Genomic DNA, 25,088 nt, shown 5'->3' with positions numbered 1-25,088 from the left:
TTCACACTTCCAGGGTTGGGGGTTTGAATCCCGCTTCTGCCCTGTGTGTCCAGAGTTTGCATGCTCTCCCTGTGTTTCTGGGGTTTCCTCCATGTACTCCGGTTTCCTCCCCCAGTCCAAAGACAAATTGTCCATAGTGTGTGTGTGTGTGTGTGTGATTGTGCCCTGTGATGGGTTGGCACCCTGTCCAGGGTGTTCCCCGCCTTATGCCCTGAGTTCCTGGGATAGGGTCCAGGCTCCCCTGCGACCCTGTGTAGAATAAGCAGTATGGAAAACGGATGGATGGATAGACTACACAAGTCCCTGTGTAAATTGTTACTACAGAAATGAGTGCATTAACATAAACCTGTGACTTGTAGCAGGAACTATTGTCCGAGCAGCTGTTATTGTAAATTAATCAGGCGTTTCAATTATTTTAAACATTAATCAGAGCTGTGGTATGAATTTAGATACCAGTTTCTCTTTCCGTTTCCCTCTGTGCCTTGCCACATATTACAATGACTAAGAAACAGTGAGTCTTAGGAACGATTCTTCTCTCTTGTTTTACATATAATCATAAATCTGCAAAGTGACTACTACTGAATTGAGTAATCTGGGGATTTTTCCTCATCTAGGCAGCAATCATATCTTTCCCAGGAACTAATATTTTCATCTACAGCTCAGCCCCACACTTCTTTACTAAATAGCATTATATATTCTTTACCAAACAGTACATTATAATAGCCACTCTGACGCTTGTAACCATGGTAACTCATGGCGTAGTGTTATGATGTTTATGCAGGCGGTGTGCGACTGTGTTAGCGCGCTGACTGTGGGTTTAATGCTACATTCACGGACTCGATGTGTGTTTTCCTTCTTGTAATCTTTTTTTTTTAAGTCCTTACATTAAAATCAGCTGGACTAAGATATTTTAATCCCTACCTAAACTCAAAACTTGGGATTTTCCCACTGATAATGAAAGCCCTTTTTTTTTTTTTTTTTGCTTTTTTAAATAGCCCATACTGTACGAGACTGCTGAAAGTCATTTAGAAAGAGAACCGCCTACTGCAAACCACTGAAACTTACGCTTCTTTAAGTCATGACTAAAATGTAAAACGGCACTAAGTTAGAAATTATTATCACTGTTTAGTTAGAAATTATTATTATTATTGTTTCTAAAGCACCTATGTGTGATTACGACTTGACGGGATGTTTATGTGCAGCGTTCAGGTTGGGAACGTATGAGAGTATTTACCCAAATTCAGAGAGCAGTTGAACTGAGCACGAAGGAAGAACGCGAAGCATGGTCACGTGATTCGGGAGAAAGGAAAACGAGTTTGGTCAGATAGCCAGTCAGCGTGTGTTTTGGTGTATTCACCAGCCAGCTGTCACACACTCACCCTATGCTTCTCTACGTTAAACTCCAGGATTGTGAGACAGCCAGAAGAGGAACTCTAAAGCAGTGAGTGTGACCTTATATGACTGATTACAGCTGTATAAATTGTATAATGTAAATAACTGTGTGTGTGTTTGTGTGTGTGTGTGTGTGTGTGAGAGAGAGAGAGAGAGAGAGAGAGAGAGAGAGAGAGAGAAAGTCAGCCAGCTCTTTCTATGCTTTCGTTATTTAAATCACTCTCATACACGGATCCTTTACATATTTAGTGTTGTTTCAGGATGTAGAAATCCATGTTGTTTCATTTAAAACAATTCCTGTTTTCAATTCCAATTTCCATTTCAATTAATATTTAGATCCAAATTAACGGCATCCATTTACTTGTAATTATTAAAAATGTTTAAAAAAAATAATAAAAATACATCACCATACCAACGATATCTCAGAAAAATATATATCATGTAATCATTTAACACGATATCGATATTGTATTGATATATTGCCCAGCCCTACCTGTGGTGAAAACATCCAAACTTCCCAGTTTATTAAAACTCTCTAAGCTCCTGAACACTCAGATCTGTACCTTTACCTAAAAGAAAGACAGGGGAAAAAATCAAAAGGCAGAATTAACAGAGGTGTCCAAATAGATTTAAAGAATGGTAAACATATGTAGTTGCTATATTTACATGCACAGTAGTGGTCTGATATTAATCTAAACTACTATTGGGCATGATCAGTTGAAGAACTAAATAGTCTTACTGGAGAATGTCTTTAATTATTATGAACAGTTCACATTGGGATAAGACATTTCTGGGGGAAAAAATGTTTCTGCATGATGTACACATTCTCACACTAAAGAGTTTTATTTACAAGCTATATGCCAATCCTACACAGACATGTCATATATTCAGTGTTTTGGCCTTTATTAAAACTGTCGAAGGGCTTGATTAATAATAGGCAACATGCCCATAAATTTGAAAAAGTCAGTATCTGTGATAGAAACATAAAACCTCTGACAAGTCCTTTTAAAAACTGTCTATATTTAATAGTTTGTTTTTTTAAAACTTGGCTCAGTTTGGGTAGGGGATTGAATGCACCAATGCTCTTTCGATTTCAGCGCAGTGTGTATCACCTGACACCCAATACTAATGTCCTCACAGTAACCCGATATAGTCACGTGAAATATGTTCTTAAAGGAAAGATGTTTCCTTTGTTCAGTCTGATATAAAATACGGCGGTACTTGAAAGTTAAAACATCATCAGATTTTCACAGGAGTCCTAAAAGTAGACAGCGAGAACCCAGTGAAACAAATGAGACAAAAATATTATTCTTGGTCATTTATTTATTGAGGAAAATGAATTTTTGTCTCATTTGTTTAATTGGGTTCTCTTTGTCTACTTTTAGGACTCGTGTGCAAATCTGATGATGTTTTACGTCATTAATGCAGAAATGTAGCAAATTCTACAGGGTTCATAAACTTTCAAGCGCCACTGTACATCAGTGTATTAGAGATCCAATAGTGAACCAGGGCTTCAGATATCGATGCTCAGCATTGGATTGGTGCATCCCTAGCTATACAAAATAACTTGTTCTACAGTGTCTCTGTACATCTTTTTCACAGTGTCTTTGCCAAAATGTCAGATACAAGAAGATACAAGAACATAGAGACTGTAAAAACAAAAAAACAAACAAAAAAAACACTACTTGCATGATAGATTCTGACTAAAATCACAGAGGTACTACAGTAATACTCCTCACTTCGTCATGTATAACGAAACCCATCTGAAGAAAGGTTTATTAGATCTAAGCATAGCCTGTGGTACATGTGGTACAGACTGATTTTGGCCAGACTATTTAAATTAGATTTACATGTTTAAACACTTAGACTGCCTTATTGACTCTCAATCTCTGACTGTTTGTCAAGTAGCATCTTTCAGCTGTTGTTGCCTGACTTACATTCATTGTAAAGTAAAATTGCTGAATGTTTTAAATACCTACATCACTATTCTTGTCCTGTTATTTGGATTTTTGGTATGTGGCACTTTCTGGTCTTTTGTTGTGCTTCGTTGTGTGGTGTGTGGTAATTATGTTACTTAAAAAAGGAACAGGAAATGAAACCTGGAAGAAAATTCCTCATGAAACCTTTTCATGATAATCATGCTTGTCACTGCATATTTCTTACTTTAATGTTTGGATTAAAACCACATTGACTGGCTGCCAGCCTATAACCTAACACTCAATACAATACAGGTGTTTTGCTTTTTGCGACACGGACACAACCTAATATTTTGTAATAACAACAACAGAAAGTGAGACGCTTTGGCAGGAAAATGTTAGTTAGAAATGTTAATAATTGAAATGAAAATTTTATTTTAGATAACATCTTTAGTGAGGCATAGCTCTCTGGAAATGAAGGTCAGCATGACATTTTTTAAAGACCCTTGTGTGATTTATGAACAATAACGATAATGAAGGGAAATGCATTTTTATCAGAAAATAACACAGGTCTTCAACAGCAATATTTGAATATTTATTTGTACTTTAATGAAATTTAATATTGACCAGCATGAATAAGAACTGCATGATCGTTTGAAGCCAAAAGGGTGGACTTTTTTACAAGACAGTGTCAGATAAGCAAATAGGAAATGACATTCCTAGTACTACAGCGGTATGGTACATTGTTAGCTCAATTTATTATTAAATATGTCAGATATTTTCACGTCACAGTAAAAGGGAGGATCTTTAAATAGTTATAAGTGAGTTATGACTTATGAACTAAAAAAGTACCATTTTAGGACAAGCAGAACAGGTTTGTGATCGATGATGTCATTAACAGTATATTCAGTCTCTCCCTAGACTCTCCCTATGTCAATAGAGGGAACGAAAATACCCACACGAATGACTAATGGCTAACAAGACTTACTACCAGCTATTGAACATCATAAATCATATATAATATATATAATATGTGTGCACAGCTTGCGTTACATTTTGACGTATTTTTATGTAGATATTTGTGTAAATCATAATGGAAGTGAGTTATGTTCAATTATTTACTGATTTTTGTAATTGTCTAATTTTGCTGCTACGTAGTGTATGATTTCTCTCATTTTCAAATATTCCTGAAAAAAAAAAAATCTGGCGAAATTTAAAACATCAGGAAGAAAACCCAAACATTGTTCAGTGAACATCACTGCTCCAAATAACAATAATGTTCTCAGTGTTTAGACTAGGGTTATGCAAGCTGTGTAATTTTAAGGTCTGGGCAGAGGAATATAAAAATTTACCTACGTGCAGTTTGTGTCTCTAAGGTTGCAGTTTCTTTCATGTGTAGAAACCAGTTTTACATCCGTGGTCTAGACAACCATCTCTAATGCGAAGCAGTTTCCTTTAATTAAAAAAATTAAAGACTGCATTTTCCCCTTTGCTGTCACCGCAAGGCAGTGTAGGATAAAATCAAGAAAGAATATAAAATTCAGTTTAATTATAATTTGATAATATACAAATAGAGAAATAGGCAACGTAAACATATAAATAAACATTTAATGTAATATTAGTTATGTAATATATTGCGAATGTATTAAGTCTGATTATCATGAACAGGACACAGAAAGTATCTCAGTTATGATCGTCATGTTACCACTGCAGGTTCTGGGCAGATTTATTGCCAGTCTATAAAATAGTTCTTGATACAGCACTTCCTGTTTTTACACAGTGAACTAGATGTAGGCCAATATTGTGTACTAATGTGCGAAAGCAGAATGTTTGAAATCAAAATGCAGAAGTGATGCACCATTTCTGTGCTTTCATTATGCTATTTTGAGATTTAGCATTAATGAATTGTGGCCATGTTTCGGGTAATGTGAGTTTTTTTTTTTTCCAAAAGAAAATGTACACAGTTTAATTGCTAAGCTAATGCTGCAGGGTGGAGTTCCTTATCTTACTTTGCCATGTAAAATGTGGTCTTTGAGTTACCGTAAGCACTGTGTCCGATTAAGATAAAATAAAAAATGGTGTGTATATATCTAATATATCCAATACATATCTACAAAATACTTATACAAAATTTTTAGGCACCCTATTTTTTTTTAGTACAAACTTTGTTATAGATGTTTTATTTTATGAATTTTACATTATCAAGTCTGTACAAAAAACATTTTAGATTCCCAAACATTAGTTTTCTAGCACAAAAGTAACTTTACAGAAAAATGTTTGTATGTCAGTAAAGAAAGCAGCATATTACATATATATATATATACATATATATATATATATATATATATATATATATATATATATATATATATATATATATATATATATATATATATATCCCATGTATCTGAGACACTCCTTTGTTTTCAGGCAGATGGTCCTATGTAAAAGAATTTATTTCATTGCCGATTGAATTGTTTTGTGTTAAAAAAAAAAAACCTTTTTTCTTCCAAATTGAGGTTTTTGCTCTCTTGTTTAAATTAATCTTACATTTTTACATGACTAGATAAGTTGGTTTGTCAAATCAGTATTATGGCAAATTCGTGTTCTTCAACTGCAATTTTTTTTTCCCCCAGGGATAATATGACGTTGTGGATCTGATTCCCAGTTAATATGAGGATACTGTCCCTGCTATATGTTTATTTTATGGTTATTGACTCTCAAGGTATGTAATAATTCACAACACAAATCTCTTTAGCATTGACAATATACTGGTACAACAGTGCAAAATGTCAATATTAAGGTTTGTATATATACTGTATATGCTGTATCATGTATATCCTGTTTTATCTTTTAAAAAATAATTAATATTCTTAATCCCTGGTTTTGCTATCTTTTTTTAGTGCAGTAAACACCTAGTTTAACTCACTGTAAAGTGCTGCTCTTTGTCAGAACATCATGTATATCATTGACGTATAGAACACTGTTAAAGGTTATGTTATGCATAAGACATTATGGGAGACTGATTACTAACCTGATTACTTTTGTTTCATGCCAACTTTATTTAGGTGAACTTTGATGTTTTTTGAATTAACTGTGAAAAACTATAATGTCATAGAATAAGCACACTGCTTTACACCTAATGACCAGTCAGATTCAAGACTCACTGCCAGCTTGAAATAGCCACACTGTGATAAAACTTATAAGATGCACAAGTTACAGAACATTTGGTTGGTCTTGCTATATAAAATATATCTGAACATTTTTGGCTCTATCTGTTTAGGTATGTGATTTCAAAAGAAAAACTACACAAATAATTTATAGATTTCTAATGGCTATGTAAGTGTATGTCAGATCTATTGGTTGTCCACAGTAGAGTAGTAACAGTAATTGTGGCCAAACACCTTTTTATGGTTTGTTTTGATTCATTTATTACTTATATATAAAAAACAACTCCTGCACCTTTCTAATGACCAGAGGAAGTCCATGTCAGTTCTTCCGAAGGGGACCTTGATTAATGGAAGATGTCACAATGGTCACGTTTGGGAGGGCCGGCGAATTGAATAGCTGACATTTGTGACATGCTGCACACCACCGATGAACATCTCGGCGAATGCCTGGCCAATGGAAACGGGCATGGAAGAGAGGTTCCCTACGGCAATAACATCTATGTCGTCTCTTCCTTAGTTTGAGTGTCACTCGATATATCCTATCCTTAACAATTGAAAAATGTCGGTGGAAGAGTGCAACATTAGGCTGAATTTGCTGACCATCGATTACTTGGTCAAAGGCGTTGCCTCAGGGACTCGTCACGCGACTGTTCCGAGGGGAAATCCCTGAGGGAAGTCCCTGCAAATCCCTCCCCACCCTCCGTTTCCACTTTATGCTTTTGCCCCGCAATTTAATATAGACTGGCACCAGCGGATATTCGTGGACATCCCCGTTCCCATTCCTCTGACCTTCACCAATCATGCACTCCCCAATGCCCCGCATTGAATCATGCTTTGATGGACGGTGGTCTGGTTACACCCCGAGTTCACCAAGGCCTGATGTTAACTCCCTAGTATACGCACTGACATGGCTTATGTTCCTGCTTGATCGGGAGAGGCCTGCGGTGCTTCAGAGATCTGGATCATTATTATGAAGGAACACTGATCCTGGAAATGCCCGGCCTCCCCACCGCTCCTGCAGACCTGCTGGGGTTTTGCCTTGGTCCGGTGGGCGCAGAAGGTTCTACATGTGTAGGGAGCCAGGAAGTTAAAGGAGACATCAGAGGTAAAGGACCAGGGGAAAAATTATGGGGAGGAAATGGGGTTTGGGGAGCTGATTTTGGGGGCCCTGCACCTAGGTTCCGGGGAGCTGGGACCGGGAGAGGAGTAAGAGAGAGAAAGTGAGGAAAATAAGAGAGGCCTGGCTTAGTGACTGCCTCCAAGTAATACTCCGCCAGCTGCAATGCTCGACCATGCCTTCGCTGTCACTAATATTGCTAATAACATTAATGCGCATGTAACATTAACGTGTACCTCTTATGAAACGACTATCGGAAAGTCAAGTAGCTTTTACTTGTCCTTTTCAGGCATTGTTTTGGTTCCGGCACCGGTAAATGTTGATGTCTTGTCTAACAATTTCATCCACATCTTGCGGTGGAGTCCAGGAAATGGGACACAACCTGGTACAGTCTACAATGTGAATGTTAGGTGAGTTGATAAAGAAAATGTGTCAGAAATGATAATACTAGCCTAGAGAGGGTTCTGCATATCCACAAAATTTGCTTTCTTGCAGTCGTCATAATGCAGGTGATATAACTGCACCCAATGCACATTTATGTTATTGTAATCTCAGTATATTATAATGTAAGCAGACATGATCATAAGACATAATAAAACCTTGTTTTACTACTATTGATCTATTTAAATGTACTACGGTGACAAATTGAGTAAAAAAAAAAAAAAGTCAAATAAAAAACAGATGTCTGTTATGCTGTGGGAGGAATTTTGTTAGCATGTTTTGAGTCCACTTAGAGACATGGGTCACCGCAAATCAATACAAACAAACATGAGAGACATGAGGGCTCACTGAATGGTTTGACGAGGGTGAAAATGGCGTGCAGTAAATGATATGATCTGGCCTTCACAGTCACCATGTCTCAGCCCAACTGAACACCTATCGGAGATTATGGAGTGATGTGTTAGACTGTTCTCTCCACCATCACTATAATTAAAACACCAGTTAAGGGAATATCTTTTGCAAGAATGGTGTTCTTCAAAGTTTATATGTGGAAGCCAATGAACCTTCCTTGGAAATCAGATGCCTAAAGCTGGCCCTACAACATGCAACCAAACTGAAAACAAATAAAGAAAATCCAGCGTAGTCAGCAGTTTTCTCAACTCAACATCCACTACTATATGAAAGAAAGCCAAGTCATATTCGTCCATTTGTATAAAAAGCAACTGGAGAATCTGAAAGTGGATTTAAACACTCTGGAGCAGACACATTTTTGCAAAATCCCCTCATGGGATCTCAAAAAGCCCAAAATCCATCTGGATTTAACGAGAAACCAAAAATCAAAAGCTCATCTGAATAAGTATTACCAACAATTCCTGGATATAAGAGCAGCATTCCCACAACATATCCCAAGATACACACATGGATCCAAATCTGGAAATCAAGTGGCAGCAGCCTTTGCACAAGTGAACTGCGTCAAGGTATACACATTCCTGACCAAAGTTCAGTTTTTACTGCAGAGGCAAATGCTTTATTACATGCACTGAAGTAATAAACTGAAATCATGTCATCTCAAGCATTGGAGTCAATGAAAACTGATCACCTACAATCGTGAAGATGTTAAACAAATTGTCATCTCTGGAATCAAAGAATTTTAGTATTATTTTCTGCTGGGTACGTGACCACTCAGGAATCTCTCGTAGTGAACAAGCAGATAGAGCTGCCAAAGAAGCATTATCCTCAGAATCAGTAAAATACTCTTTTCTGTTCACAGACCTAAAACAAACATTAAATGTATACAAATGGCAATTAGAATGGGATCAGTGTTTAAACAACAAATTACGGGAAATAAATCCTGTTGTTGGGACAAGACACGTATTCCCTTACACTTGCTGGCATGGCGTTAAAAAGGAAAGAAAGAAAGAAAAGTGTGCGCACACACACTCATGACTGAGGCCAACTGAGCAAAACCTTGAAAGTAAAACCTTGAATAATAAATCAGAGCACAAATGAGACATTTTTTTTTTATATAATTAACAAATTAATCATTTTTTTCTCTGATATCCATTTCCTCATTTTTTGCTGTTCCTGGGTATTGGATTTATGCCATCTAAAAAATCATCTTGCAACCTAATGAAAAGTAAATAAATGATATCTGACCGTGATGAAGGTCATGTGATGTATGTACTGTGGATATAAAAAAGTCTACACACCCCAGTTAAAATGGCAGGTTTATGATGTAAAAAAAAAAATTAAAACAAGATATATAATGTCCGAATTTTTACCCTCAATGTGAAATTACAATGTATAAAAATTAAGTGAAAAACAATCAAACATTTTATGGAAAAATAAAAAAACTTACAATAAACTGGTTGCATAAGTATGCACACTCTTTTATAATTGGAGATGTGGCTGTGGTCAAAATTAACCAATCACATCCAATCTCATATTCAAAAGTAATTATTATACAGCTGTCATCAATTAAATTATTCAGATTAACCCCAAATAAAGATCAGCTGTTTCTGTATCTGGTCTTCTTGTTTCATCTGACTGCTGAAGCCATGGTCCACAAAGAGCTGACAAAGCATGCATGGCATTTCATTTGTTGAAAGGTATCAATCAGGTGTAAAAGAATTTCCAAAACATTAGATGTACCATGGAACACCATAAAGGCTATCATCAACAAATAGAAAAATTGAACAACACAGTGACATCACCAAGAACAGGATGTCCCTCCAAAATTTACAAAAGGACAAGACAAACCTTACCAGGGAGGCCACCAAGAGATCAGCGGCAACGTTAAAGGGGCTGCAGGAATATCTGATAAGTACTGAGATTACTCTCTGCATGTGACAACAATCTCTCATATTCTTCACATGTCTAGGCTATGGGGTAGGGTGGCTAGACAGAAGTCCTTTCTCACAAAAAGCATCTAAACCCAACTAAATCACCCCAAACCATGTGGCAAAATGTGTTATGGTCTGATGAGACTAATTCCAAATGTTACAATAATTCCATAATTTTAAAAGGTGCAAAAAAAAGCACATCACCAAAAGAACACCATACCCATGTGAAGCATGGTGGTGGCAGCATCATGCTTTAGGGCTGCTTTTCTTCAGCCAGAACTGGTGGTGAATCCAACAAAAAAATCTGTGGGGTAACCTGAGGTGGACTGTGCACAGGAGATGTCCATTTAAATCTGATCGATCTAGAATGGGAAAATATTACCAAGTCAAGATGTGCCATGCTGATAGGCTCTTACCCAAAAAGACTGAGTCATGTAATTAAATCAAAAGGTGCTTCAACACAGTATTAGTTTAGGGGTGTGCATACTTATGTAGCCAGGTTATTGTAACTTTTTTATTTTCCCTATTTCCCACTAAAATGTTTCTGATTGTTTTTCATGTAATTTTTATACATTGTAATTTCACATTGAAGGTGGAAAAAGTTCTGACATGATTTATCTTAGTTTCATTTTTTCATCACAAAAGCCTGCCATTTTAACAGCGTTGTGTAGACTTTTTATATCCATTGTATGTAAAGTTGTTTTTTCCCTTTCCGTCCTGATAGTAATAATCGGGCACGTAGCATCAGTGGTACATCTTTTGACATCTCTGAATACATGAAAGACATATACCGACGACACACGATCGAGCTTTGGGCATCATTTGGCAACAGTTCATCGTCCATAGTCAGCACTCATTTTGAGCCGTACACTAGCAGTAAGTTGCACTTTTTCTTCTAAATACAATTGTGTGGCTTTCCTTTAGCAAGCACTCAATATTTCTGAAAGAAAACTTCTTCATTTGTTTGCATTAGTGTGTTGTATTTTTTCCTGTTTTTTCCCAGCCACTATTGGGCCTCCCGAGTTAACTCTGTCTGGCTGTGGTGACTGCCTGAATATCAGCATTGATCTACCAACTCGCCAAAGTGCCTATGACAACTTTTACAAGGCAATAAACTTTAACATACGCTGGAGCAAAGTCACAGATGAAAAGGTAAACCTCAGCAGACGGCTCAAACAGTTATGCTGTAACTGTTTCACTGGAAGAAAATAAATAAACCCTATAATTGTCTAATGTAGAACCACCTTTAGCAACAATAACTTGAAGTAAACATTTTCTTTAGGAGTTTATCAGTCTCTCACATCATTCTGGCCCATTCTTCTTTACAACATTGCTTCAGTTCATTTATGTTTGAGGGCATTCATTTATGCACAGCTCTTTAAGATCCTGCCACAGCATCTAAATGGGGTTGAGGTCTGGAATTTTACTTGGCCATTCCAACACCTTGATTCTTTTCTTCTTTAGCCATTCAGATGACAATTTGCTGGCATGTTTAGGATCATTGCCCTCTTGCATGACCCAATTTTGGTCCAGTTTAAGCTACTGGGCAGATGGCCTCACATTTGTCTTAAAAATATTCTGGTATAAAGTGGCATAGTGCAAGTTTCCCAGGTCCTGTGGCTGCAAAACAAGCCCAAATCATCACCTCTCTACCACCATGCTTGACAGTTGAAATGAGGTGTTTGTGACAATACGCTGTGTTTGGTTTTCCCCAAACATGGCACTGCGTGTGATGATTAAACATCAACACCATGGTCTCATCAGTCCAAAGGATATTGTTCCAGAACTTTTGTGGCAATTTTGCAAACCTCATGCTGCCATATTATTTTTGGATAGAAAGGTCTTTTTCCTAATCACCCCTCTGTGAAAGCCATACTTGTTCAGTTTTATCTGATTGTGCTGTCATGAACATAAACATTTACTTACAGAGGCCTGTAGGCCACATGATGTAGCTCTTTAGGTTTTCTTTATATCGCTGAGCATTAAATGGTCTGTCCTTGGACTGAATTGGGGACACCCACTCCTGGGAAGATTGGCAACTGTCTTGAAGGCTGTCCACTTGTAAACAGTCCTTCTTACTGTAGAGTGGTGAATTTCTCATTTGTTTGGAGATGGCCTTATAACCCTTCCCAGATCGATGAGCAGCAACAATTGTTTCTCTGGGGTCATGGCTGATGTCCTTTCTTTTTGGCATGGTATAGACACACACCTGAGTGCTCCAGAACACCAAACCTTTTTGACCTGAGGTTAATGGTTTATAGAAGTTGGGGAGGACCACACAATTGTTATTTAGGCCCTGAACAATAAAAACAGATAACTGAAGGATGGAGTACTTTCTTTTTCCGCATTACTGTACATGAACACCTACCAGACACTGATTGACGAAAGTCCTACTTGAACAGATTGTTACTCATTTAGAATTATATAATGATTTGCAAATGTGTAGATGATATCATTTTTGTTCCTTATTTGATGTTCATTCACCCTTTCATTCATTTATTCTAGGATGATTGCCGTGAACCATTTACCAATTACCAGAGTATACATTCCCTGCCATACTCGTATGTTCTGCGATATCTTCAGCTGGGTGAGCGCTACTGTGTGCAAGTCCAGCCAGTGGTCGTGTCCATATCCAAACGTAACCTACTGAGCTCCTGCTCCTGTGAATTCACCAGTCGAATAGAGCCCAGGGGGGGTAGGCTGACTGAACTTTTAAACATTTTTGCTCAGATGTGCTACTTTTTATTCTTTTACCCTTCTTATTCTCAGACATTTGTTTCTAGGTTCTATATTCTACACTGTCCTTCATGCACTCAAGCACTCATCTACTATGCTTACAGTGAATAATTATATGCATTAAAAAATTGGGCCTTGAGCTAAGTAAGCACTGACTCAGATTATGATTCTCTCTCTCTGATATCCTCCACATAAAAAGAAACTCCACCCTGTGTACATAATACTTGCATAACTTATGAATAGCAGTCTAGAGGTCTAAATACCGATATGCACAATTTTGGTATTTAATCCTCACTACATGCACATAACGGAACTCTGACCTGTAATGTCATGTACAAGTTAATGTAGAATTCAGACCTGTAGTTACAAACACATTACTACATTTAGTAAACTGTCTTCTTATTTCTATATTTCTGTGCTGCATTTGACCCCATCGATAACAGTACTCTGGAAATACAGTATATACACAATGCTTGTTGATCTGAACACTTCTCTGAAAGACACAGTATTCTCTTCAGTGTATCTCAGGTCTTTGGTATTAGAATGACAGTTTGTTTACTTTTAAACAGGCTGAAAGAACATCCACAAGTGACACTGACACATTTTAAGATCTTAACCACGTTACAACTAAACTGCTGTAAATATGTAACTAGTCATACTTAAATTAAGCTAAACACCCAAGCCTCTAAGCAGTACAGTGTACTCTGTCATGTGAGGGGACTGTACTGATTGGAGGTAACAGCCATCAGTGCCCTTTCAAGCATTTGTATTTTTAGCATTTCAGTTAGAAAGAATCCCAACCGTAGCCACATTCTCCACTCAGTGTCCCCTGTGTAGGTTTCAGGGGTTTTTTGTAATTTCGCCTGCACTGTTGTGCTTTAGCAGGAAACACACTACTGAAGTTCTCAGAAGCAATTGTTTTCTTTGTGAAAGGCGATATGCACAAACCACAGTGAGGTATGCGAAAATATAAAGCTTGTTTCCTGAGTATACAAATATAGTCCAAAGATACAAAAATGATAGCATTCGATGAGAGTGAAGAACTGCGTCTGTCAAATGATTCATGGATTTCTCCACCATTGTCATATATTGAAAAATGATCACATCATGGCCCAATCGTTTACATTTGCTTTGTTATTTTTGTAATCATCAGCACTTTCAGCAGTTTTCTATCACTAGATGTTATTTCAGTATTATAGTGGGAATGTCATAAACACAGAGAAATTGATAACAAGTGCTCATGATTTCATTTTGAATGCGAACATGGTTAAATATACATAGTTTAGATGAATACAGAGATCTTAATTCATTAAGGGGAAAATGTGATGAATAAAGAGAGAATGTCAGAGTTCACCAGCTGTGCACATGGCACAGTTCCCTTAGCATGGTTTACACAAAACACTTTAAAATACATAATTCATGTTAAACTGCACAGTCTAGTCCTGGAATTAAAACTGTATAAAGTATATTTAATCGTTAATCAATTATAATAGTTAACAAATTATACATGAATTCATGCCAGATTCATGCTTGGTGTTTTTAAGCAATGCAACTGAAAGGTCTGTTTACAGTATAGTGCGCTAATTATATGTAATCACATTACTTAACACCTGCACAAACAGCACAACACAATTTCATGCCGTAACTTAAAACAGAAAAAGTGAAAATCCTACAAACTGGTTTGTAAGGAATGGAATGGGGTGTAAAGCCTTTCTTCAAGCACGTAATAGGGGGTAATTTTGATTGTCGCTCCATGTCAGCACAGAGGGTTAGTTTATGATCAGGAAAATAGCAGCAGAGTGAAAACAAAATTTAGTAACATATCAGTGTTACCTAGCAGCTTATGCTTGCACAAAAGTAGAGCCTCATTTCTTTATCCATAAAACAAATGTTCCAACTGTTTTGTGACATTTCCTTGTCCTAGTCATTTATTTCGTTGTTCTTTTTTGTGTTGTTTTTTAATGTACAAATGTAGCATTATTAGATTCCGATTATTTCCCCTTTTTAAACAGTACCAAACATGAAACCTACTTTTGCCTGAATACACTGTACTGCCTTTAGTTGTGCCTCATGAGGTATTTTTATTCTTCTTTCTGTCACTCTGCAGTAGCGTTATTGGCTGGTTGGGTTATCGGCTCTGTACTGGTGGGATTGTGTTTGCTGAGTCTCATATTCAGCCTCATCTACACTGGCTTTCTGTGCAAGTCGAACGTCATACTTCCCAAAGCACTGGTAAGCGCTCCAAGACTACAAAACCATTACAGACAAGCTGTACCCATTGTCTCTTTAAGTTTGAATGAACACATGTACTAGAGGTTAACCGTTAGTGGATTTTACCGATACCAATAACTAAATTGGGCGGTACCTCCCGATGACCAATTAATCAATTGATCATTTTTAAAATTGATACTGAATGAAAACACAACATTCATTTATTAATAAATACTAAATAAAAGATATACATCCAAACTGAACCAAAAAGTAACACTCAAAGTAACAAATAAAAATAGAGACATTCAAAATGAATTAAAAAACACTTCAAATAACACAACAAAATTTGTCAGTGATAGTTTGTATTTCGCCTCTAGAGGCCGCTTTCATACTCTATAATGACAGCGGACCCTTCTCAGCCGTTTCCACAACGGACGCATCCAGGACAAACTGTTAGTATGGATTTTTGCAGATAACCGGTAGTTCCAGCAATCAGTTATTGGTGCCGATTAATCGGCCGACCTCTACGCTGTATGTCCAGGGTGATGCTGGTTTATTAGGTATCCTGATCTATTCACTAATAAACATACACCACTTCATATGTGGTTAAGGCGGTTGGGAAATGCCTACATTTCTATGTCAATAAACATGACAAACTTTATTAAAACAGGGTCTCACAAAACGCATGTACTTCCAGTGAAGCAGCTTACCAGCTACATAAGGAAGTAAACACTTCTGTCAAAACACAATTCAAATCACACATTTCTACTTTCTATACATGATAGAAACTTTATAACACAGAGCTGTTGAACTGTCGATTCTGTTGATTAGTTTCTTATCACAGCAGCTCTGACAGTAATTCCAGACTCCAATCTATGCCTAATAAAAAAAGGACAAAATATTCGTGTATATAATATATTTTACGTAACACATTCAATATTTCTGAATATATAATACAACCCCAATTCCAAAAAAGTTGGGACGCTGTGTAAAATGTAAATAAAAACAGAATCCAATGATTTGCAAATCTCATAAACCCATACGTTATTCATAATAGAACATAGAAAACATATCAAATGTTTAAACTGAGGAAATGTACCATTTTAAGAAAAAAATTAATTTAATAATTTTGAATTTGATGGCCGCAATACGTCTCAAAAAAAGTTGGGACTGGGCAACAAAAGGCTGGAAAAGTAAATGTAAGAAAGTGATCTCCTTATTGTGGTAATAAAGAGCTCAGGTGTATCATATTAGTTATCATCACTCTAGCTTGTCCCCAGACACATTCCTCCCAGTCCACACACGTTCTAAACCACCTGCTGTATTAACTGACAATGTTCTCTTTGTGTTCTGTCACTGCAGTGCGGAGTGTGTGTACAATTATATTTAGCATTATTGTATATGGAGACTCATGTGATCACTTACAGCTGCCCCCACCCTCCATGTTTTACTAACATTGTTGTACAGATGTGATCCTTTTCTTGTTAAAAACAAAGCTCTTTTCCCATCAGCGGCATGCTTATTAAAAGGAACTGTCGATGAACAACGTGGGTGAATGTTTCACGTATGCTTATGGGTTACTTGTTGGAAATAAAGAATCAGAACTGAAACATGCAAAGAGGGAGACTAAAATCCATTATTAATAATCCTTTACACTCATCTCCCCCCACCCCCCTATGCTGTCATTCGCTTGGTTAGCATGCAGGATATTGCAGTAAAATGTACAGTAATTAAGGTGATAAATCTGTTCTTTGCCTCTTCCCACCCAATTTATATAATCATGTGATAGATAGATAGACATCTTATTCACCAGTAGTTAGTCGATCCAGTGGAGATTTACTAATTATAGAACAGAGCACAACGAAAGTCAACAAACAAGATAAAGAATATACTGACGAGCAAAATGCTGAAAGTTTAAGATTGCAAGAGGAGAGTCTGCGATTTCACTCCGTTTAATGGTACTTGCGAAATTTCCTTCAAAAGTAATATGATCATTTTCTAAAGCCCTATTAATTTTGGTTTAGGTTTTCATTGGGAGATGGTGTAATGTAATTATTACTGCAGTATGTCTGGGATTGCATAATATATTTTACCTTGGTAACCTGCAAAAAGTTCATCGAGGCTAGGCAAAACACAAAAATCAGAGAACAAAGGTCAGGCCAGGATATCAGTGGCAGACATAAACAGGCTTGGTAATGTCAGAAACAGGTGAGCTGAGCATATACTTATACTTATTAACACGTACTTATGCGAGGTGTGAGTGAAAGTCTCATATAAAGGGTGACTGTGTGCGTGTGTGCTTAAGCAAATGTCTCTTGACTGAGAACGAGGTGTATGTGTGTGTGTGTGCGTGTGTGCTTAAGTAAATGTCTCTTGACTGAGAACGAGGTGTATGTGTGTGTGTGTGTGTGCTTGTGCTTAAGCAAATGTCTCATGACTGAGAACGAGGGGTGTGTGTGTGTGTGTGTGTGTGTGTGTGCGTTCGTTCTGAGAAGTGGAGTTGAGTGCGGGCCAGCCATGATTGTAGGCCATGGTGCGCGTTGGGAACTGAGTTTATTGTCTGGGTTGACCTGACGGCTATATGTGGACACCTGATCATCAGACCCACATGTCCTTGTTGAGCATCCCATTCCAGATTTATTATTCTTACTGCTTATTAAAGCTCCACTCTTCTGAGAAGGCTTTCTACTCGATTTTGGAGTGTGGCTGTGGGGATTTGGGTTTATTCAGCTACAAGAGTGTTAGTGTGGAGTTCTTGGGTGCAATCGGTGTTCCAGTTCATCCCAAAGGTGTTCAGTGGTGTTGATGTCAGGCCTCTGTGCAGGACATTTGAGTTCTTCAATTTGAAATGGATATTTCAGTTACTTAAAAATGTCTTAATTAGAAACAGGCCATTCTAACTATTAGGCAACAGTTCATCACCATCCAGTATGCATGTGTTTGTGTGGTTTCTTTGTTGAGAAACCACACACGTGTATCTATTCTTAAATTGAATATTGAATTAGACTGGACTACAGTTACTCCCTTGATTTGTTTGTGCTAATAATGTAAAATAAAATTAAGAACAAAAATACACAACTCAAAATAATTCAGAAGCAAAATCAGTGCTTTTATCAGGTTTTTCAGTACACACACGTTGAGCACATAATGTTCAACAAGCATGACTTTGTGTGTGTGGGTGTGTGTGTGAGTGAGTGAGAGAGAGAGAGAGAGAAAGAAAGAAAGAAAGAAAGAAAGAGAAACAGAACCATTCCAGCAGTTGAACATGTCTCCTAACAGATAATACAAGAACATATACACTGTTACTCAGAATATTATTTTTGTCTCAGGCTTCTTTTAATGTTTTTGAAATCTGGAGAGCCTAAATACTTATTTGTGTAATTAAACTTAATGGCTCTAGATAATAAAGGGGACACACTTGCTTTTGGAAATGTAGTGAAGTAACTATTAACACTGACAGTGTTTTATAGATTTATAAGTGAAATAGAAATGTTGCCAAAGCCTCCTTGTTCAATTCAACTCAGTTTTAATTGTATAGCGCTTTTAACAATGGCAGCTTTACAGAAATAATTAAATGAAGGATGTTTATTCTAAATATATGAATTTATCCCTAATGAGCAAGCCAGAGGCACCGATGGTGAGGCAAAACTCCCTGAGACGCTATGAGGAAAAAACCTTGAGAGGAACCAGACTCAAAAGGGAACACATCCTCATTTGGGTGGCACCGGATAGTGCGATTATAAATAAATAAAATCCTTCTATAAATGTGCTAATACTACATGGTCAAACAGTGCAGTTGTGTAAACAGGAAAAATCAATATATGATTCATATTAATGATCTTTAGGCTGCACCATGTGTGTGTGTCTGTGTGGGTGGGGGGGGTTTAGCCTGCACCTATTGACCGAAGCAGGTGTGGCTAATTATAAAAGACCAAAAGTTCACTCGGGTATTGTGGCGCGAGACCATTTAGTGGTTTACAGGTCAATAGTAGTATTTTATAATCAATGTGAAATTTTACTGGGAACCAATTCGGTGTGGATAAGACAGGGGTGATGTGGCCTTACCTTCTTTTGTTCAAAAAGGTCATGAAATGACCGTAATTCAGTTAAGTTCATTTCAGTTGAGTTTTATTTGTTTTCAGGTTCTAGTTCAAGTGGCTTTATTGTCATTTCAAACATATACAGTTGGTACAGTACACAGTGAAATGAAACAATGTTCCTCCAGGACCATGGTGCTACATAAAACAACACACTAACCACATGAGAATACACAGAACTAAATAAGATCTAAAAACATTCTACATAAAGTGCACGTGCAAACGTGTGCTAACGACGCAGGACAATACAGTATTACTAAAACAGGACAATAGGAACAGCAAGTGACAGTGTAGCACCGAACAGTACACAGTTTTAGCGTGGAAGTGTCCGATATAACAGGTAGTGCAGATGATAGGTGCCAAATAGTACCAATATGATTTAAAAATGATATAAATGTGAACATAACGTCATGTGCTATGACTTAGTCTTCAGCAGATTATCTTATACCAAATATGGACATAACAGTTATTGTGGTAGCAGTCAGGTAAGGTATAATTTATTATTTTAAAGCAGTTTTACAAATGTGGATCTGTAATTCGGATGTAGATTTAGATCCTAATGAGAGAGTCAGTGGTGACAGTGACGCAAAAACTTACTGAGACATGAACATACTTGAACCTTAGATATGTACTGTACAAATCATCCATTACCATTTACACTTATTATAACATTTTACACATTAAGTTTGAGGTGTTTTTTTTTTTTTGTGAAATTTGTGAATTTGATAAATGTCCAATCAAACATTTTGAAAATTTCTGTTCATTTATTTAGAGATTTGTCATTGTACACCAGCCCGTTTGCATTTTTCAGTTTTTTTTTTCCAGTCTCCCCTTCCACTCTGTCAAGTAAGTGATAAATGAATAATAAATGTTGACAAGATGAGTAAGAGTAGACAGAATATGTGCACAGAATGTCGAATAGGCCTTCAGACTCTTGGTCACCATTTAAAGGTCAGACCACAAGCATGAAAACAAGCGACACGTGAAAAGATTTTCCAGGAAAACCCATTACATCGCCTCTTATTCTCGTGTGGTGTGAAAAATGTGCGTAGGCGGCACAATCACTTTTTCTATGTCTAAGGTTCGGTGTAACTGCACCTTGACTTTTTTGTGCTCTTTTTTTTTTCTTCTTTCTAAAACCAGTTTCAACGATAAAAAAAAAAGATACATTTTTATTCTTCCATTTCCCCCCACAGATTGTTTATGGTCCTAGCTACTTCCTTTCCCCAGAGGTGACGTGTATATCAGTAGCTGAAGTCGAGTATGGCGTACAAATACACAAGCCCAAAGATCATCAGCACAAGAAAAAAGAAAAAGGAAATGGTCTCTATAAGGTCCAACTGTCTGTTGCTTCCTAATTTTTAATACTGATCACTTTTTATTCAGTGAATAATAAAATAAAATAAAATAAATTGATATTCCCAATATTTATATCTCTGTCTCAGCAGAACAATGATGATGTAGACGAGGATGAGGATGAGGACGAAGAGAACCACCATGGCTACATGGACCGAGCAGTTCACAGTGAGTCAGAGAACACTGGCAGCAGGAGATCAGTATCCATTTGTGAAGTTGCAGAGAATCCGGGGGGATGTAGCTTTGAGGACACACCTACAGATACCAAAGAAACTTTATTGCTCTCTCCGCTTCAGTACGACGGGGTCAAAGGCTACAACCAAGCAGCTTCACTTGATCCAGTTAAGAAAAACTTAAATCCTTCTAATGCAAGAGAAGGGAAAAAATTAAGAGGACAAATAAAGGAAGAAGAAGAAGATGATGATGATTCTGGGAATGTTAACCTGTGGTCAGTGGTATTGAAATCCATGCAGCCGGAGGAAGAGGAGGCCAATGAACTGAGTGAAGCCAAAGAGCCTCTGTTACCTTTATTACTGAAAGAATTACATGAAGATTCGCTCACTGCAGCAAAGCCACAGACAGGAAGTTCTTCAGAACTTCACACAGCTCTTTTGTTACATACACAGACAGAATTACAGACCAGTCAAGAAGATGAAAATGACATTTCTGATGCAAGTGTCTGTGACCACACGCGAACAGGATACATGGCCTCACACACAGGCACCATAGACACACAAAACTATTCATCTGACGATGAAGAGGAGGATTATACATCAAGCTACATGAGCAGATGAAGATGTGAAGTGTTTTATCATTAATGTGGACTGTTTTGTGCTTTCAAGGCAGCATTTATGCGTATTTTACCAAATAATGTGCTGGGCTCACAGCATGCTGTCCTCTGGTTTACAGCTTAAATTACTGAAGTGATTTATTTTTCTCTTGATTCTCTTGTCAGGATTTCCATGTTTTTAATATAATGCTCGGTAGAGCAAGAGTATATGGTCTTAGGTTAGTGCCTCAGTTTTAAATAGCTTTTAAGCTCCCAGGATCCAGAATGACATTCCTCACACTCATAAAAACACACCTTTCGTTTCACTGTATTTACAGAACAATATGCTTTTAAGGGGGGATTTTAAAAAGTGTAGGCCCATAATCCAAATATAGATCATCTAAAACAGGCTGAAAACAGCTGCATGACCTGGCAGTACTGGCAGCTAATCGTATGTGCTTATGCCATGTAACTCAGGCAAAATATGCAGCTGGTCACTTGACCCTCAGAGGTGCTGTGATTTTTAAATTACTAATTGATTTATATTTTGGGAAATAGTATGAACTACGTATGAACTTTAAAAAACAGACTGGTGCACACACGTCTAAGTCAAGTAAGCTTCATGATGCGTGTAAGGTCCTGGTTTATTCAGTAGGTGTGGTTATGGATCAGATGTTCCATTTTGCAATTGTAGTTTATGAAATAAGCCTTATTCTAGGACCTATATGCACCTGAAAAGGCAGGAATATAAACAGTTGCACAGAAAGGGGTAGACATTTTTTGCACTTTATTTAAGTTCTATTTAAATGTTTGTGTTTGCTACATCTTTCTTAAGATCGTGATAATTACATAATTACAAAATAAAAACCAACACAGTAGGATTTTGCTGATATGGTTATCTAAAACTAAAACACCCGGTACACGAAGTAAGGCAACAAATAGCTATAATTTAAGATCACACTGGTAGGTGTGATCTCTCTCTCTCACTCACGCACGCAGGTACGCTTGACTGTCAGTACAGAACTGTGAACTAGAGCCTACAAGATCTGCCCAAATCTGACATGACAGGATCAGACTATATGCAAACAAATGAGACTAAATTATTCCTTTTAAATGTGTTTTTTAAATTTTTAATTCAGAATCACAGTGTGACAGCTGTCATATGTAGATTACACACATCTATAGTTTAACTATATACCATGTAAATAACAGTTTATTCTCAGGTAGTTTGTGTGTCAGACTTTTTTGGCTGATAGAAAATTGTTCTGCTTTCGCACTTTTGGCTCCAGATCTGAATTGAAGCTCAGTAATATTTTGGATGTCCTGTATAGTATAAATTACCCATAAACCATATTTCACGTAACAGCTGATCCAGGAAGCTGGACTGACTATGGACCTTCATTTCATGACTGTTTGACTGAAGTAAATAGGACATTGATATAAATATTTTCATTCTGTTTGTGAATTGATGCTGAGCTGAATCTGGTTGCCTATAAATGTCTTTCATAAATGAGATGCCTGAACGAGTAGCACAGTTTGCTTACTGAATTCTAACCAACATTGTGTCCAAAAATGTCTCAAGAGATGGTTTAGTTTAGTTTATTAGTTATGGTCTTAAAAGAAATAACAAATAATAAATGTACAATTAAAATTAAACATAGAGCAGGGTCAAATGATGCCATGTACTGTGTAACTGTGTAAGTTTTATTTTGTTTTCTCTTTACGCACCTCAACCATGTGTCAGCAAATAAAAAATAGAATATTAACTCTAAGCACTAAGTACATTTACTAGATGTAAATGAAAAGTTAAATGTGTTTTTATCTGGTATTTGCAAAACAACTGGTGAGGCTGAGATTTTTTAGGGCTTTAAAACATTAAGCGTGCTCATTTTTTAATGTGGTCATAATATTAAATTCCAATGCTATCCATCCATAAACCGTAAGCTCTCCGTAATAAATAGTATACGAGATTAGAATTAGTGTGTCCCAAATTGCAGAATGTTGAAACGAGTATCCCAGAGGTACCCAGATGGTCTACTGTTTTCGGTAGATTTCTGTAGTGTGGGTCCATGGACACTATTTCATAGTGTAATAGCTAATATTGCCCACAACTCCATACGTGAGGGAGGAGGAGTTTTCTGACTGTTTGTTTTGCTGAATTCAAGGATGCATTTTGGAGAGGTGTAAATGAAATTTGCAAAAATAAATCAAGTGAATGATAAATTATATAGTGTAAATTTTATAAGGAATAATGAATGAAGAAAAGCTGAAATGCAACAAGGAGTTTTCGTTTGCGGTGACCATGGTTTCTCCTGGGCAACAACGTTCTCTTCCGTTGTATGACAGTAGAGAACAGAATGTCCCAGTACTTGCATACTCTTTTACTACATACTCAAAAGTTTGTACTTTTTCTTCACAGGAAGAGAACATAATTTTAGTACATAGTATAAGAGTATACCAATTATGACACAGAACTAGACTCTTTCACAGTCATGCTCACCAGAGTATTACATATATTACAGATACTGTATGTAATTTTGGATCATTTTCCTTAATAAATAAATGACCAAGTATAATATTTTAAATTCTCATTTGTTTAACTGGGTTCTCTTTGTCAACTTTTATGACGTGTGAAAATCTGATGATGTTTTGATCATATTTATGCCAATAAAAAATTCTAAAGGGTTCACAAACGTTCAAGCACCACTGTAAGTGTAAGATGGCATTTAGCACCACCTCTGGTTACTTCAAGTACTGCGTAATGGGCTATCTTCTGCACCAGCAGTGTTCCAGTGCCTCATTAACAACACGCTGCAAATGTTGGGAAATGGTGGGAAAGTTATTGCCTACATCGACAATATTCTTATTTACTCCACTGATGAAACCACCCATGTCCAGCATGTCAAGAGTGTTCTGTCGCAGGTACTCAAGCACCAGCTCTATGTGAAGTGGGGGAAAACGTGAATTATATGTATGCAAGGGTGCCTTTCTAGGCTACATCATAGGACCAGAGGGGGTGCTCATGGACCAGAATAAGGTTTCAGCTGTAACCAGCTCGTTCCCACCTATGTCAAGGAACTACAACGGTTCTTGGGATTTGCCAACATCTTTCGGTGGTTCATAAGGGGCTTCAGCAGCTTTGCAGCTCCCCTGACTGCCCTATTAAAGAAGGGTACCAAAAAGCTGCAATGGGATGTCTCAGCAAGTCAAGTCTTTGAGCAGCTGATGAAAACCTTTACCACCAGGCCCATCCTGAGACATCCTAACCCCACCAAGCCCTTCGTAGTAGAGGCTGATGCTTCAGAGACTGGAATAGGGGCCGTCCGTTCATAGCGATCAGGAGAGAAACACAAGCTCCACCTAGTGGACTTTGTTATGCCCGCCGAGAGGAACTATGACATCGGCAATTGGGAGCTCCTTGCAGTGAAACTCACTCCGGAAGAGTGGCACCACAGGGTGGAGGAAGGTCTCCAGCCATTCGCCATTTATATGGACTACAAAAACCTGGAGTATATCAAATTAAATTGCTAAATTCGAATCA

The 25,088-nt window shown here is 37.3% G+C and overlaps 1 protein-coding gene across 1 annotated transcript; it reads left to right on the top strand.

The window, feature by feature from the left end:
• The first annotated feature begins 308 nt into the window (after window positions 1-308).
• Window positions 309-23,057, top strand: crfb1 (cytokine receptor family member b1). Its single transcript, XM_053626395.1, has 9 exons — window positions 309-1,441; window positions 5,945-6,033; window positions 7,885-8,005; window positions 11,103-11,254; window positions 11,382-11,530; window positions 12,884-13,073; window positions 15,222-15,346; window positions 20,619-20,756; window positions 20,871-23,057. The coding sequence occupies exons 2-9, from the start codon at window positions 5,982-5,984 to the stop codon at window positions 21,570-21,572; spliced, it is 1,629 nt and encodes a 542-aa protein (XP_053482370.1). The 5' UTR covers window positions 309-1,441; window positions 5,945-5,981; the 3' UTR covers window positions 21,573-23,057.
• The last annotated feature ends 2,031 nt before the right edge of the window (window positions 23,058-25,088 follow it).

The sequence above is a fragment of the Ictalurus furcatus genome, chromosome 6 (genome assembly GCF_023375685.1).
Source record: "Ictalurus furcatus strain D&B chromosome 6, Billie_1.0, whole genome shotgun sequence".
Taxonomy (NCBI): Eukaryota; Metazoa; Chordata; class Actinopteri; order Siluriformes; family Ictaluridae; genus Ictalurus; species Ictalurus furcatus.
Note: the sequence above shows the minus strand (reverse complement) of the source record. Positions and strands in the feature narration are given on the sequence as shown.

Excerpts from the sequence above, each read along its gene's own strand:
- crfb1 (XM_053626395.1), top strand. The coding sequence starts at position 5,982 with ATGAGGATACTGTCCCTGCTATATGTTTATTTTATGGTTATTGACTCT. Across the intron at positions 8,006-11,102 it reads GTCTACAATGTGAATGTTAG|TAATAATCGGGCACGTAGCA; the intron begins GTGAGTTGATAA and ends CCGTCCTGATAG. Across the intron at positions 15,347-20,618 it reads TCATACTTCCCAAAGCACTG|ATTGTTTATGGTCCTAGCTA; the intron begins GTAAGCGCTCCA and ends TTCCCCCCACAG.